Source organism: Mesoplodon bidens (genome assembly GCF_964165515.1).
Source record: "Mesoplodon bidens genome assembly, chromosome: 4".
In the NCBI taxonomy this organism is placed as follows: Eukaryota; Metazoa; Chordata; class Mammalia; order Artiodactyla; family Ziphiidae; genus Mesoplodon; species Mesoplodon bidens.
The window spans coordinates 129,273,042-129,289,362 of record NC_138160.1 but is presented as its reverse complement, the minus strand read 5'-3'; the positions used below and the strand labels follow the sequence as shown (position 1 = coordinate 129,289,362).

Here is a 16,321-nt window from a genome sequence, read left to right as displayed (position 1 = left end):
AAACCTCTACCCTTGGGAGGGACAGGATTCAGTCCTGAGCGGCCCCCCCCCCAGGATTTTATACCAATACCATTAAAGGCCTCTTGCAAGAAGGGCAAGAAACTCTCCCCCCTCAAGACCAACCACAGATACAAGTCAGGGTTTGGCTGCCACAAAGAGGAGGGGCAAGAATGCTGAGAAAAGACCCATTCCCAAGGCCTGGGCACGAAGGACCTACTAAAGACAGGCTTTGGGACCTCCCTGGTGACGCAGTGGTTAAGAATCTGCCTGCTGGACTTCCCTGGTGGCGCGGGGGTTGAGAGTCCGCCTGCCAATGCAGGGGACACAGGTTCGAGCCCTGGTTCGGGAAGATCCCGCGTGATGCAGAGCAACTAAGCCGTGCACCACAACTACTGAGCCCGTGAGCCACAACTACTGAGCCTGTGAGCCACAACTACTGAGCCTGCGTGCCACAACTGAAGCCCTTGCGCCTAGAGCCCGTGCTCCACAACAAAGAGAAGCCACCGCAATGAGAAGCCCGCGCATCACAACGAAGAGTAGCCCCAGCTCGCCGCAACTAGAGAAAGCCCAAGTGCAGCAATGAAGACCCAATGCAGCCAAAAATAATTAAAAAAAAAAAAAAAAAGACTGAGGCTTAATTAGAACAAAGAATCCCTGAGTCCTCCCTGACTCCCAACGTAGTTAGCAGCTGCTGGGGGCATGGGCAAAGGCATAGAGACTTAACCATATGGTGCAGGTATGCAGGACAGCTGAAAGCTAAGGATGAAGTATGAACACTTGAGAAAAATTCTTCAGCCCCAAAGCACAAAATTAGTGGATATGAAACCTGTGGTTTCAAACACTGAAGGCAACCATCGCAACAACAAAACCCAAACCTAGCTCAATTTCTGACCAGAATGACCAAACCCCACACGAATGTCCTGACAGAAGAGGCTTGCCTATTTCCAAGCATTAATACTATTGACTTCAGTCTCTACTGTTATATAAGTAATGACGTGGCATTCAATAAAAATTTTGAGATACACAAAGAAGCAAGAAAAACCAACCCATTTGTGATAGTCAATCAATGAGACCCTATACAGGTATGACCCAGATGTTGGAATTATTGGTCAGGGACTTAAACTCTGATTAACATGTCGAAGATCTAGTTGAAAATAGGGATAATATGCATGACAGATTTCAGCAGAGAGGTAGAAACTATAAGAAAGGGACAAATTGAAAACCACAGGATCAGAGATGAGGAATATTTTCTCTGGGCTCATCAGAACACCTTGTCATACCTGAGAAAATAATCAGGAAACTTGGAAACAGATCAATAGAAATTATCCAAACTGAAACTCCCAAAAAGAAAACAACAGCGTATTCAAGGTCTATGGGATGATATCAAATAGTCTAACGTGTAATTGGAGTCCCAGATGGAGAAGAAACTGGGCAGAATATTTAAAGAGATGACGCTTAAGAATTTTCAAAATACAATGAAGGACAACAAATCACAGATGCACGAAGCTCAGATAAACGCAAGCACTTTCTTATACAGGAAAAAAACATACCATATGATCAAGTAATCCCACTCCTAGGTATTTACACACGCAAAATGAAAACCTATGTCTGTACAACAACCTGTATGTGAATGTTTATAATGCCTTTATTTATTGATTTATTTTGGGGTTTTGTTTTTTTTTTAACATCTTTATTGGAGTATACTTACTTTACAATGGTGTGTTAGTTTCTGCTTTATAACAAAGTGAATCAGCTATACATATACATATATCCCCATATCTCCTCCCTCTGTGTCTCCCTCCCACCCTCCCTACCCCACCCCTCTAGGTGGTCACAAAGCATGAGCTGATCTCCCTGTGCTATGCAGCTGCTTCCCACTAGCTATCTGTTTTACATTTGGTAGTGTGTATATGTCAATGCTACTCTCTCACTTCATCCCAGCTTACCCTTCCTCCTCCCCGTGTCCTCAAGTCTATTCTCTACGTCTGCGTCTTTATTCTTGTCCTGCCCTTAGGTACTTCAGAACCTTTTTTTTTTTTAGATTCCATGTATATGTGTTAGCATACGGTATTTGTTTTTCTCTTTCTGACTTAGTTCACTCTGTATGACAGACTCTAGGTCCATCCACCTCACTACAACTAACTCAATTTCGTTTCTTTTTATGGCTGAGTAATATTCCATTGTATGTATGTGCCGCATCTTCTTTATCCATTCATCTGTCGATGGACACTTAGGTTGCTTCCATGTCCTGGCTATTGCAAATAGAGCTGCAACGAACATTGTGGTACATGGCTCTTTTTGAATTATGGTTTTCTCAGGGTATATGCCCAGTAGTAGGATTGCTGGGTCGTATGGTAGTTCTATTTTTAGTTTTTTGAGGAACCTCCATACTGTTCTCCATAGTGGCTGCACCAATTTACATTCCCACCAGCAGTGCAAGAGGGTTCCCTTTTCTCCACACCCTCTCCAGCATTTATTGTTTGTAGATTTTTGATGAAGTCCATTCTGACTGGTGTGAGATGATACCTCATTGTAGTTTTGATTTGCATTTCTCTAATGATTAGTGATGTTGAGCATCCTTTCATGTGTTTGTTGGCAATCTGTATGTCTTCTGTGGAGAAATGTCTATTTAGGTCTTCTGCCCATTTTTGGATTGGGTTGTTTGTCTTTTTGATATTGAGCTGCATGAGCTTTGCCTTTATTTATATTCATTCAAATCTGGAACAACTCAAATGTCCATCAACTGGCAAGTGTGTGTGGGGGGGGACGGTGTGTGTTTAACCCCAGGTGCATCCATACAATGAAATTCTCAGCAATAAAAAGGAACAAATTACTGCTACATGTAACAGTATGGATGAATTTCAAATGCAATATGCGAAGAGAAAGAAATCAGACCCAAAAGGCAATACAGGATTCCATTTATGATATTCTGGAAATGGCAAAACTATAGGGGCAGAACACAGATCAGTGGTTGCCATGGACCAAGCATGGGGAGAAGTGGATTCACTCAGCACGAGGGAACTTTTGGGGATGATAGAACTATTCTATATTTGTATGACTATATGTAAAAATTCATAATTGTTCAAGTAAAAAGGGTAAAATTTTACTCTACACAAATTATGCTTTAAACCTAATTGTTAAGACATAAGGTGGCATAAATAAAAGTATTTGTTTGATATGTCAAAAATTATGAAAGTGATACCAGGACGCTTGAAATTCATAAAATATCGGCAGTGTGGTTATGAGTTGTTCCATAAACGATGTAACAATACATGTGTTGATCCATAGGACCCTTTTCATTTCAGAAGTTGCAAACACAGCACTATTGTCTTTGGATTTGTGACTTCACTATTTTCTAGCTACACGACCAGAAGCAAGTTACTTTATCTCTCTAAACCTCAATTTCCTTCTATAAAAGAGGTACAATAATACTTGCCTAGAGGGTAGTGGTTGCCAGATAAAAGTACAAGACATCCTGCTAAATTTCACTTTCAGAAAAACGAGTCATTATTTGGTGTAAGCATGTTTGGAACATATTTGGAACTAAAATAGGGTTCGCTGTTTATCTGAAATTCAAATTTAAGTAGACGTTCTGGGTTTTCCTTGCTAAATCTGGCAACCCTACAGAGAGAGGGCTTATTGTGGGAATTAAGTAAGACACGGTCACGGCAAGACGTTCGTTACCCCACCGTTTGGCATAATAAGCGCTCAGTGGGGACCAACGCTGTTTTAATCCCAACCCCTCATTCATTACTTGTTCCTTTATTCTTTCACTCAAATATTAAAATAAACCGATTGTACTTCTGACTTCATCCCTTGCTGTCACCACTCTGAAGAAGCACCAGGAAGCCAACTATAAAGCAAAGAAATTCTGAGCGGGCGACGTCATGACGCACAAGGCCCGCCCAAGGGCGCACGAGACGCGTAAATAAGACGTCGACGGCCGGCAGGCAGCCTCGGGGCCTGACGGGATTGTGGCGGTCTTCTCTCCCAACTCGGAAGCTGCGGCTATCTCCAGACGCTTTCAAGATGGCGACCTCTCTGGGTTCCAATACCTACAACAGGCAGAACTGGGAGGATGCGGTGAGTATGCCTGCCGGAGGAGGACGGAAAGAGGCAGCGAAGCCAGGCTTCCAGCGGGCGGGCAGGGACATGGCTGCGGCGCAGCCGAGGGAATTCCGGGGAGAAGCCAGCACCGCGGCCTAACTCGGCCACGGCTGAAAGCTGAAGGGCGGCCCTCCTACGGGCTTGGAGGGAGAGGGCTTAGCCAGGGTCCGGCAGCAGCCCCCTTTCCATCCCTACTCCCTCCACTCTTTTCGAGCGGGTCTTTTCTCCCGCCGTCTGCCGGAAGTGCAGACAGCACCCCGTCCGCAACCCGGCCTGTGCTGGACCTCGGGTTCCTGCCCTGTTCCCCAACCTCGCTCCTCGTCCCCTCCCCCCGCCCCACCGCTGTGGCCGAGATGGCAGGGTCTTCGGAGCCTGGCGTTCGACCAGATTTCCCATTTTCACCAGGACTTCCCTATTCTGTGCCAGACGTGTCTTGGAGAAAACCCATATATCCGAATGGTGAGTGATCGTGTGTGAAACGGGACTTACTGTGTTCTGTCAGTGTTGTGGTACTTGCACACTGTCGGTGATGTGTTTGTTTTAGTCGAGAAGTAATAATGCCCCTTTACTAACCCTAAGAGTACGACGAATTTGCAAAGGACTGTCATGCTTGTTCTCTCATTTTGGAACTCAGCAACAGTCCTGTGATATAAGAGTCATAATAATAGCTAATATTCGTTGAGCATTTACCTAGGAGATAGGTCTGTTAACCAGAGGCAAAGGGAGTTTATGTCTTTTCAATATAGCAAATAAGGTGTGGAGCTGGGATCTAAGTTCAGATACTCTGACTCCAGGGACCTCAGCAAATTAGGAGGAGAACCAGGACTAAAAATCTAGGTTTCCTGACTCCTAATCAAGTGCCTTTTGTCCTCTGCACCTTGTAATCTGTTTAGTATAAGGTACCCTCTCTCCTTACAAATAAGGGTAAAATTAGCAGCAGTTAACATTTAATACTTAGATTAGGGCTGTGTTGTGATCAATCTTGGAGGTATTGGTTGACTATATGCAGGGGACCAGCACAGGATGAGTCTGTAGTAGTTAACTCTGACTAAACTTTGTAAAATGGGCTGGCCATGGCTGCATCCTCCATTTAGGGACTGTGGAAACCATTAGGAAATTGTTCTTGGGAGAGAACTTCGGAGCCAGAAATGAATCTAAGAGTTGCGGTTGTGGAAAGGTACATACTTACCTGGTGTTAGATCTGTAAGATTCTTAAGAGGTTATAACTTGTAGGTGACTAGATTATATCCCCAGCCCTCCCTTACCCCCCCCTCCCTCCCCAAAAGGGTGCATTTTTTTCTCCTCTCTTCAAGATGCCAGGGATTTCCAGATAAATTTCTTAGGTCCTGTCTAGAGAAGGAGCAGGCATCAGGTTTTCTTCTTTCCATAACTCATTCTTTTCTATTTTTTCTATTTCAGACCAAAGAAAAGTACGGGAAGGAATGCAAAGTAAGTATGTTTAAAGAGTAATGCTTTAGTTTTATTTTCCTTTTCTCTTCCACTTGGTGAGGTATGAAATCCTTTATAAAAGTGAGTGCTACACAGACATTCGTGTATCATTTATATACTCATTGGCTGTTAACTATTTAGTGTAGGGGTAAGAAAATGAGCCCTTTAATGTAAGGATTCTTAACTTGGTGTCTGTGGTTGGGCTTTGAACCCCCTGAGATTGTATATACCAAGTATTGTTTGATTATGCACATGAGCATTTTAGCTGAGGAGGAAGGTCATAGCCATCATAAGATTCTCAAAGGAGTATATGACACTCCTTACTCACCCCGTAAAAGATTAAGGGTAATATCATTAATGGTGGTGACCTCTAGGGTGGGGAGGGCTTTGATTTTTGAGTATTTTATTTCTGTACTATGTGAATTTTTTAACTACTGAGGAAGGGTGTTGTAAAGGATTGAAACATCATATGGTGTTTAGACTAGATGATTGCTAAGATCTCTTCTAGACCGTAGATTCAGGGATCCTTTTATTAAATCACCTGGATTGATCGTCCAGATCAGGACCATTAACACTCTGTGGATTTATTTTGTGTTCCAGATCTGTGCCAGGCCATTCACAGTGTTTCGCTGGTGCCCCGGGGTCCGCATGCGTTTCAAGAAGACTGAAGTTTGCCAGACCTGCAGTAAATTGAAGAATGTCTGTCAGACCTGCCTCTTGGACCTAGAGTATGGTATGTTTGCCCTGTCCCGTAGGTCTGAAAGTGTGCAACTACTCTACACAACAAACCAGTTTTCTTGTCTCCCACTTCTCACCCCTTCTCTGGTTCTCACCCACTTTGGAGTGTCTGCTGTGCTCTGCTTTTCCCAAGAAGAAAAGAACCATACTAGTTTATTCTAGCGTTCTGAACAACAGTAGGGACTTAAAGAAAAGTTGGTAATTGATCAGCACTGGCCGAAACCTCCCTTCTGTATACCTTTGTAGCCAAGGTAAGTTAAAGGCATTGTTGCTATGATAGGTAATTTCTTTGCCTTTGGCTTCTTTCTAAATCCAGAGCTTTTTTTCCCACAATCCCTGACAAAGTTCTGGCTAATTGTGCTCTAGATTTTTGTATCAAATATATTGTTAGGACTGATACACTGTATTGCTACTGTTTCAGAGTAACTGCTTTTGGGAGTGATTTTTTTTTTTTAACTGCAGGTGACTTTTTATTTATGTGAAAAATATTCTTTCAACAAAAGTTTCTACTATACAGTAAAATAAAAGGGAAAAGGAAAATACAAGTTTATCTATGTTAAGTTCAGAAAGTTGACTCCGCTAATCAGAGTCCTGGTCACATAGTGTTTAATATTATTTGTATGTTTGTTAAGGGGGTGTTCTGATTCTGGAATATAATGACCCTTACATGACTGTGATTATCCAGAGGATGTGTAAGACAAGCCTAAAAATAATACATTTTTTTATATTTATTTTAAATAAATTATGGCATAGTAAAAGCTAGATGCATTATTAATTGCAGGTCAAATCTAACTATAGTAAAAGTTTGTTCATCTAAAAGATTTTCTAAAACATTAATTTCATGAAATTTCATGAAAACTTAGGAATTTGGATAATTTCTTAGAATGCTCTGTAGTAGTATTGGCCTGATGGTGCTAAAGATTTTGAATTAAAATAAAGCCTCTGGTACCAAATAAGAAAGTGGAGAAAGGAAGAATGATGTATTCTGTCTACATATTCAGTTTGGATATGGTTTAAAATATATTTTGAGCTTTTTCCTCCTTTCCTTTGTTCTAGGCTTGCCCATCCAGGTTCGTGACGCAGGATTGTCTTTTAAGGATGACATGCCAAAGTCTGATGTCAACAAAGAATACTATACACAGAATATGGAGCGAGAAGTATGTTGCCACTTGCTTGATGTAGTTTTATATTTAATGAAAGAATCCTGGGGGATTGATACAACCTGTGTAATTTATCTTTTGAATGTGTCATTCCTTTATAGATTTCTAACTCTGACGGAACACGGCCAGTTGGCATGTTGGGGAAGGCCACATCCACCAGTGACATGCTGCTCAAACTGGCCCGGACCACACCCTACTACAAAAGAAATCGACCCCACATTTGCTCCTTCTGGGTGAAAGGAGAATGTAAGAGAGGAGAGGAGTGTCCATACAGGCAAGAGCTGAACTGCTTTTTCAGTTTTTGCTTTCAGATGATTAGTCATCTAAGAAGGGGGAGGTGCTAGCTTAAACTATTTCTGCTTTAAAATGTAAAAGTTTATAGAACTAGTGTCATATGTCTTATATCTTAGGACTAGAGCTTGATTAAATTGTTTTTACTTACAATGGAACTTTTACATACAACCAAGCCTTGGGAAACTAAATTGCTCTGCCATAAAATATCAATGTTGACCTCCAAAGTTTCTGCCTAAGATGTAAGTCTTTGCCATCATGGTATGATTGGCTTGAATCTCAGTGTATAGTTGAAATCAGATTAAGACCAGACTTCTAAAGAATGTGTAAGTGTGTTTGAGTCAAGACTGCCAGGCATCTGGATTAGGAGTTCTTACTTTGGGGTTGGTGAAGCCTACACCCAACAAAAAGCTAGCTATGTTTTTTTCTGGGGTCGGGTCCATAGATTTAATAAGACTCTGAGTGGAATGCAAGACCTCAGACACATTAAGAACCCTTGACCTAGAGGAGTGTAATCATGTTTTGGTTACCTTTTGTTTTGGAGTGGATTGTGTCAAAAACATTTCTTCATAAGGAAACTCTGCCACCCTGTGGCCGTTTAAGTGGCTTTTCGGAGGCTAGCAAGTCCTTGTGTGATACAGTAAATCCCTTGATATTAGCTCTGTTTTTTTTTTTTTTTGCGGTACGCAGGCCTCTCACAGTTGTGGCCTCTCCCGTTGCGGAGCACAAGCTCCGGCCGCGCAGGCTCAGCGGCCATGGCTCACGGGCCCAGCCGCTCTGCGGCATGTGGGATCTTCCCGGACCGGGGCACGAACCCGTGTCCCCTGCATCGGCAGGCGGATTCTCAACCACTGCGCCACCAGGGAAGCCCTAGCTCTGTTTTAATAGTTATGTTTTGGTATGGCCATGGTTTCCAGATCAAAAGGGGACTTTTGTAGCTCCTGTTGGGTGGTATCTGTAAAAATTTTTTCCCTTGTTTCACCTTTATGCATTGTTCTTTCCTGAACCATAGACATGAGAAGCCAACAGATCCGGATGACCCCCTTGCTGATCAGAACATTAAAGACCGATATTATGGAATCAATGACCCTGTGGCAGATAAACTTTTAAAGCGGGCATCAACAATGCCTCGTCTGGACCCACCAGAGGACAAGACTATCACCACACTGTATGTTGGTGGTCTGGGCGATACCATTACTGAGACAGATCTAAGGTTTGTGAATATAATTTTATGAGTTATTTTTGCTTTCACCTGCCCTAGAATTTTTTTTTTTTTTTTTTTTTGGAGAAAACATGGGAAAACATGATAATTCTGTATAAGGTACATTTTTCTTTAGTTGCTCTAGAGTGAGTAAATGTCATGCCGACTGGAATTTTTATAAAGTTTTCCTTTGTGATGCCACATAATGTTCCTCAACAGTGGTTATTCCATGCTTGTGTAGGGTATTAATTACATGAGCTTCTGTTTGGCCTAATAGCCATTAGAATTCCTAAAGATGGCACATATCCAAGTATGATTAATTTTGTAGGGGAGAGAGAGCTTTGCAATTATAAAACCTTACAGTTTAACTTGTTGGCTTTTTAAAGAGATTGGTATTTGGTAAATTTGTGTTATTCTTGGCTTGCATTTTGCATGGCTAGATGAAACATCTGGGCAGATACTGATGGAAATTGCCTCTTGCAAAGAGATAGAGGGGAGAAGAAACTCTTATAGGTGTACAACCTGCCCTTGGTAGCTTGTCTGCATTAAACCCTAAGTGAGCTAGAGTGTCCCCAGGGGGTGGCAGACTTTTTCCCACCTGATCTTTCTCTTCTTCTTTTTTACAACCTTAAAAAAAAGTTTTTTTAAAACGTTCTTGGCTCATCAGCCATGGGGGCTGTAGTTCGCCAACCCCTTATCTAGGGTTTAAGGTCTTTAGGGAACCTTCTGGAGCCCCTTTTCCTCCATGGGAAAAACCCTGAGATGTTTGATAGCCTTTATTTACTCATTATTTTTCTTTCCCTTCCTCAGTACACAGCACCCACAATAGGGTGTACGGTATGGGGGGAACCACCTGCAGATAATTAGGCAGATCACCATGGGGCCACCTGCCTTGTGGTGAATATGTTAAAGAGTAAATAATCCATATTCAGCTTCCTAGGAATGTCTGTGTTATTAACTCTCGTTTTTCTCTACCTGTATCCCTTCAGAAATCACTTCTACCAGTTTGGAGAGATCCGGACAATCACTGTTGTGCAGAGACAGCAGTGTGCTTTCATCCAGTTTGCCACAAGGCAGGCTGCAGAAGTGGCTGCTGAGAAGTCCTTTAACAAGTTGATCGTCAATGGCCGCAGGCTCAACGTGAAATGGGGAAGGTGAGCATTAGACTGTATTAAAATAGCATTATTGAGATTTTCAAGAACCTTTTCATTATCTGGGGACTAGTAAGCTTTTGGTGAATAGGCTTAAATCAATAGGTCCTTTAAAAAGAATTTTTCATTCTGTCTGGCACTCCATTCCTGTGGATATTAGGAAGATGCTACTTTGGAAATTTATTCAGGGTTTTGGTGTAGTGATCTGATCCTTTGAAGGTTCATGTGTTTTGTGACCAGCTGTTATAGGCCAAGGGTAATGCCAGGGCATGAAATGTGGCATGAGAGTTTACACAGGAATTAGACCTAGATTCTGTCCTCTGTAGGCCAACTATCTAGTGAAGAAGAATAGCTAACATAAGTTTGAAAGTGGTGATTGCATAAGACAGACACAGGTAAAATGCCCTGGACTTCAAAGGTGGAACGTGTTTCTGGCTTGGAGCCAGGGAGACCTTTCACAGCAGCAGCAGCAGCAGCAGCAGCAGTCCTCGCGGAGGGCTTTTTGAGCACTGGGCTCAACACATGGGTGTTGCCTCCTCCAGCCCCTACAGCAGTTCTAGTGAATTTTGAACCCACGTCTTTCTGGCTTCAAAACCTTTGCTCTTATCCACTGTGCACTGTGGCATTTATGGGAAAAGAGTGTGTGCTGAAAAGGAGGCAAGGAGTGAAGGAACTCCATTTGTCTAGGAAACATGAGAAGCAGAGGTGTGAGAGAAGGTGGGACCATGTGCTGATGGCGTAAGGGTCTGTGTCTCCCAGGTCCCAAGCAGCCAGAGGAAAAGAAAAGGAGAAGGACGGAACCACAGACTCTGGAATCAAGCTAGAGCCCGTTCCAGGGCTACCAGGAGGTGAGTGCAGACTTTCTGCCTACCTGGTAGCTTGCTAACTTCAATTGCTCACACTGCCCTCGTGTCCCACGGACGTTAGAAGAGACCCAGGTCTCTGGCTCCCAGCGGCTGTGTTCTCCCAGCAGGACCTCCCAGGATTTCAAGGCAGTGGAAGCGCTGTTGCACAGTTGTCCTCTGCTGTAACCAGCTGTTTCTCTTCTTCAGCTCTTCCTCCTCCTCCTGCCGCAGAAGAAGAGGCCTCAGCCAACTACTTCAACCTACCCCCCAGCGGTCCTCCAGCCGTGGTGAACATCGCCCTGCCACCCCCACCTGGTATTGCCCCGCCCCCACCCCCAGGTAACCAGCTTCCTTCTGAGGAAATCGGGAAACCCTGGCGAAGTCCTGTAGGCTGTGGGTGTGTGTTAGCTTGCAAAGCCTTTACTGCCTGCCTGCAACAAGGTAAGGAGTTTGCACCAAAATGTAAATTCGTCAAGAAAGTCGTGTTACCAAAACATTGTCAGATGAACTAAACAGTGTGCTTGGTCATGTAATGAAGTTACATTTTGGCTCAAGCTCTTTATCTTGTTCATGACAAGTAATAAACAGTTCAGGGACTAGCACTTTGTATAGCACTGCTGTTTATAGCACTGTCAATGCCAGTATGAGCAGTGTAAGTAAATCACAAGCAGCGGGTTCTCCTGGGCAGAGTTCCCATACTCTCTGGAGAAAGTCCTGGTTTCTGAACACCCTTCACTCGAGTATAAAGCATTGAGGTTAATGATGACAGGGTCTTGCCATCAGCCTGATTTCTCCCTCACCTCCCAATTATCAAATCCTGTCTGATAGGCTTGGCATGTTTGATAGATAGCAGAGGCTCAGATGACATACTAGCAATACCTGAGACATGTGGCGTTTTTTTTTTTTTTAAGCCATCTTGAGGGGGAAGGTTTCTAAAACCAAGGAAGTCATGCAGGTAGACATTCCTAAGCAAGTCTTGTGAACTGACATTTTCTGAAGCCCCATGTCAATTTGATTTATGTGTAGGTGGTATTGACCTTAGAAAATTCAGGGTTTGAAAGGTTGTCAAGAGAACTGCAAGCCTAACAGATTTTTCTCTCCTCTCTGTAGGTTTTGGGCCACATATGTTCCACCCAATGGGACCACCCCCTCCTTTCATGAGGGCTCCAGGACCAATCCACTATCCTTCTCAGGACCCTCAGAGGATGGGAGCTCATGCCGGGAAACACAGCAGCCCCTAGCACATTATCACCACTCTGGGGCTCTGTGGAAGAGAGGGCGCTTAAAAATCCCAGTAAATGAATCTTGGAATAAATATATTTTTCCCTCCTTTGTAGTTTCCACGATAGCGGAATGTATTCAGATGTGGGCAGTTGGAGAACAACAGCCATGCTTTGCTACATGTGCTCAAAGGATTGATGGACCTGAAATAAGCTGCCATTAACACATCTGGTTACTACTATAACATTACTAATAAAGCTTAATGCCTCTTCCCCTTACCTGTGTGGGGAACAAGCAACTGGGTAAATTGGAATGTCCAGCGGAGTTACCATCCCAATTAAATGTTCATTTTGTATCTTTTCTGGGGGGAAAAAGTTGACCTGCAGTAAAAAGACAAACAACTTTGACCATTTTTATGTCCATTGGGTATTTTCCTTTTTATCATCTAAAAAAAGATTACTAGTACTAATCATTGTAGTGGCAAGAGTGTGATTTAACACTTCTAAAGTCACTCTCAGAAAGACAAGTAGAAACCAGCACCCAGCACAGCCCAGGTCTTATCTCTCCTTTCCTCATTTATTACTAAAGGGATCTGGCTGATAGTTTTACTTCTTCATGCTACCAAAAAAAGACAAAGATAAAAATTACTTTTTATTCCTGTCAATCAAATGGAAACAAATGTCATGGGGCTGTGTATCATTGAAGAAACTTGGTGTCTAGGATGAAATTATTTTAAAGAACTTCCAGTAAAACACTTGAACAAACTGTGAAAGGAAAAGAATTAGAATGTGTTTGAATGGAAGACTTGTGACCTATAGCTGGAACTTTGATCTTCAGCATTCACCTCTGTGTGACTTCAGCGTCTCATTTTAATTCCCTGCTTCTGGGCAGGGGACTCCGGTCTTAGAATATTTGGATATAACTGAATTGTAGATGGCAAAAAAAAAAAAAAAAACTGATGTTGTGTTGTGGTTTTGTTTTTAAAAAATTAAAACGGGTCAATTTTCTAAATGTTGTCATAGGTTTATTTCTGTTTTCTTTATCCTTGGTAGCTGAACTTGAGGTCAGTGGGAGTTAGATACAAGTTATATATAAATATGTTTTTGCTTTAGACTGTTTTGATTCTGATCTCTATCCATTCTAAAAGAACCAGGCCTTTTTAGTACTTAGGTCAAAGGTTAGTTGTGGGCTTGAAATAGGAATACACAAAAGGCACAGCACAGAGACTGTCATGTGGTTGTTGATACATGGTAGCTTTAAAAAGTTGTCCTAGTATTATACAAGTCATTTTAAAAGGAAACAGGAAAAATTTATCTACAAGTGCATTTTTCCAGAAGCCAATTCCCATGTCATTTTAATCTAAAATATGTACTTACAGAATGGATATACCCCTTATTACCCTATTTTAGCTTCTCTGGAGAATTTTTGTTGTTTTCTTCTAGAGGACTTTATCTTGCCTTTTTTTTTTTAAGATCTAAAATTAATCTAGAAGCACTTAGAAGTTTTGATTTTAATTCTAGTAATATCAGATGTGAAGCAATGTAGGGGTACTTCCAAGTTTTTTTTTTTTTTTTTTTTTTTTTTTTTTTTTTTTGCTGTACGTGGGCCTCTCACAGTTGTGGCCTCTCCCGTTGCGGAGCACAGGCTCCGGACACGCAGGCTCAGCGGCCATGGCTCACGGGCCTAGCCGCTCCACGGCATGTGGGATCTTCCCAGACCGGGGCACGAACCCGTGTCCCCTGCATTGGCAGGTGGACTCTCAACTACTGCGCCACCAGGGAAGCCCACTTCCAAGTATTTTGACACCCTTTGGGGTTGGGTTTTTTACTTTTGATCAGGTGAGAGGTTTTTAGCCAATTTGTGAATAATGTGAAACTTTTAATAATTGCCAAATTCAATTATATCTATACATATTTATATACACGTGTAAATATGACTATCCAGTTAGCGTATTCTTGCCCTTTTGAGAAAGATTCTAAATTTTGTGCACTACCTGGCTGTGGATGTGTATTTGTTTTTAAAGCATAAACCAACATAAATTGAAGTATAGAATAGATGCTTGATTAGTCTTTCTTATGGAAATCAGAATTATGAGCAATTAGATTTTGGCAAAAACTCTTAGGTCCTTACCAAACTCCATTTCCTTCTCTAGGGCATACAGCCAGGGGTACACTTGGCAAAAAGTAAACTTTGCCATTCCCAGACCTCTGTAAAAAACATCTCACCCACCCAGTCCTATGAGCTCTTTCCCCATCTGCTGGCTGAATGCACAGGAGGAGGATCCCTGGAAGACGGCAGAGTCACACAATGGAAGGAGCCTGGGTTACTTTATCACTGCTTCAAGGAGAGCATTGTGGTAAGAGGAATTTTTGTTACAGTAAGCCATTGAGACTTGGGGATCTGTCTGTAACAGCAGCTAGTGTTACTCTCATAAAAGATGTAATCAGATCTGATCACAAAAAAAAAAGAAACCCATTTTTGTACTGAGTAATGGTGATTTTTTAAATTTATTTTTATTCAAGTATAGTTGATTTATAATGTGTTAATTTCTGATGTACAGCAAAGTGACTCAGTTATATACAAATATACATTCTTTTTTATATTCTTTTCCATTATGGTTTATCCCAGGATATTGAATATAGTTCCCTGTGCTATACAGTAGGATCTTGTTGTTTATCCATTCTATATGTAATAGTTTATATCCACTAACCCCAAACTCCCAGTCCATCCTCCCCTCCAACCTTGGTAACTACAAGTCTGTTCTCTACGTCTGTGAGTCTGTTACTGTTTTGTAGATAAGTTCATTTGTGTCATATTTTAGATTCCACATACAAGTGATATCATACAGTATTTGTCTTTCTCTTTCTGACTTACTTCACTTAGTATGATAACCTCTAGTTGCATCCATATTGCTGCACATGGCATTTCACTCTTTTATGGCTGAGTATTATTCCACTGTATATATGTACCACATCTTCTTTATCCGTTCATCTGTCAGTGGACATTTAGGTTGTTCCTATGTCTTTGCTATTGTGAATAGAGCTGCTATGAGCATTGGGGTGCATGTATCTTTTTGAATTACAGTTCTGTCCAGATATATGCTCAGGAGTGGGATTGCTGGATCATATGGTAACTCTAGTTTTAGTTTTCTGAGGAACCTCCATACTGTTCTCCACAGTGACTGCACCAACTTATATTCCCACCAATAGTGTAGGAGGGTTCCCTTTTCTCCACACCCTCTCCAGCATTTGTTATTTGTATACTTTTTTAAAAATAAATTTATTTATTTATTATTTATTTTTGGCTGCATTGGGTCTGTTGCTGTGTGTGGGGCTAATAGCGGCAAGTGGGGGCTACTCTTCGTTGCAGTGTGTGGGCTTCTCATTGCGGTGGCTACTCTTGTTGCAGAGCACAGGCTCCAAGTACGTGGGCCTCAGCAGTTGTGACATGTGGGCTCAGCAGTTGTGGCTTACAGGCTCTAGGGTGCAGTCTCAGTAGTTGTGGCGCACGGGCTTAGTTGCTCCGTGGCCTGTTGGGTCTTCCCGGACCAGGGGTCGAACCTGTGTCCCCTGCATTGGCAGGCAGATTCTTAACCACTGTGCCACCAGGGAAGTCCCCCATTAACTTTTTTAAAAGGAGGGATTGTCTTGGTAAAATGTAACTCATGTACAGAAAAAGTGCCTAAACACAGAAGCACAACTAAATTAAATATTTTAAAGTGAATATCTGTGCAACAATCACACAGATCTAGAAATAGTCCAGCTTTCCCCAGAAGCATTTTATTATGTCCCTTCACAATCACAAACCTTTCTTCCTCCAAAGTACCACCATCCTGACTTTTATATTCAACACCTCCGTGCATCAGTAAACATGTGTTTGCATATACGCGCCTTCCTTTGCTGGCCATTTTGTTTCTGAGATGCGTCCATATTGTTGTATGTAACTGTAGTTCATTCATGTTCACTGCTGTCATGTGTATTGTCAGGTTTCCCAATGTTTGGGCTAGTCTCATCCCTTTTCATTTCCATGTCACGGTCTGATTTCATTCATGTAAAGAAAACCAGGCCAAAGCATAGAGCTTATATGAAGGGCCTACTAGGCCCCCAAATTACATGAAAGTTAATGACCTGCTTTTTCAGGGTCAAAATTTTACTTGTT

General features: G+C 42.1%; 1 protein-coding gene across 2 annotated transcripts; it reads left to right on the top strand.

The window, feature by feature from the left end:
* The first annotated feature begins 3,950 nt into the window (after positions 1 to 3,950).
* Positions 3,951 to 13,174, top strand: RBM22 (RNA binding motif protein 22). Of its 2 annotated transcripts, XM_081230931.1 has the most exons (11): positions 3,951 to 4,083; positions 4,513 to 4,566; positions 5,527 to 5,556; positions 6,157 to 6,289; positions 7,351 to 7,451; positions 7,556 to 7,728; positions 8,758 to 8,958; positions 9,936 to 10,100; positions 10,857 to 10,945; positions 11,150 to 11,281; positions 12,053 to 12,314. In XM_081230931.1, the coding sequence occupies exons 1-11, from the start codon at positions 4,030 to 4,032 to the stop codon at positions 12,181 to 12,183; spliced, it is 1,263 nt and encodes a 420-aa protein (XP_081087057.1). In that variant the 5' UTR covers positions 3,951 to 4,029; the 3' UTR covers positions 12,184 to 12,314. The 2 variants fall into 2 exon arrangements, with proteins under 2 accessions (XP_081087057.1, XP_081087056.1); XM_081230930.1 differs by lacking the exon at positions 10,857 to 10,945 and having other exon boundaries at positions 12,053 to 13,174.
* Positions 13,175 to 16,321: the final 3,147 nt, after the last annotated feature.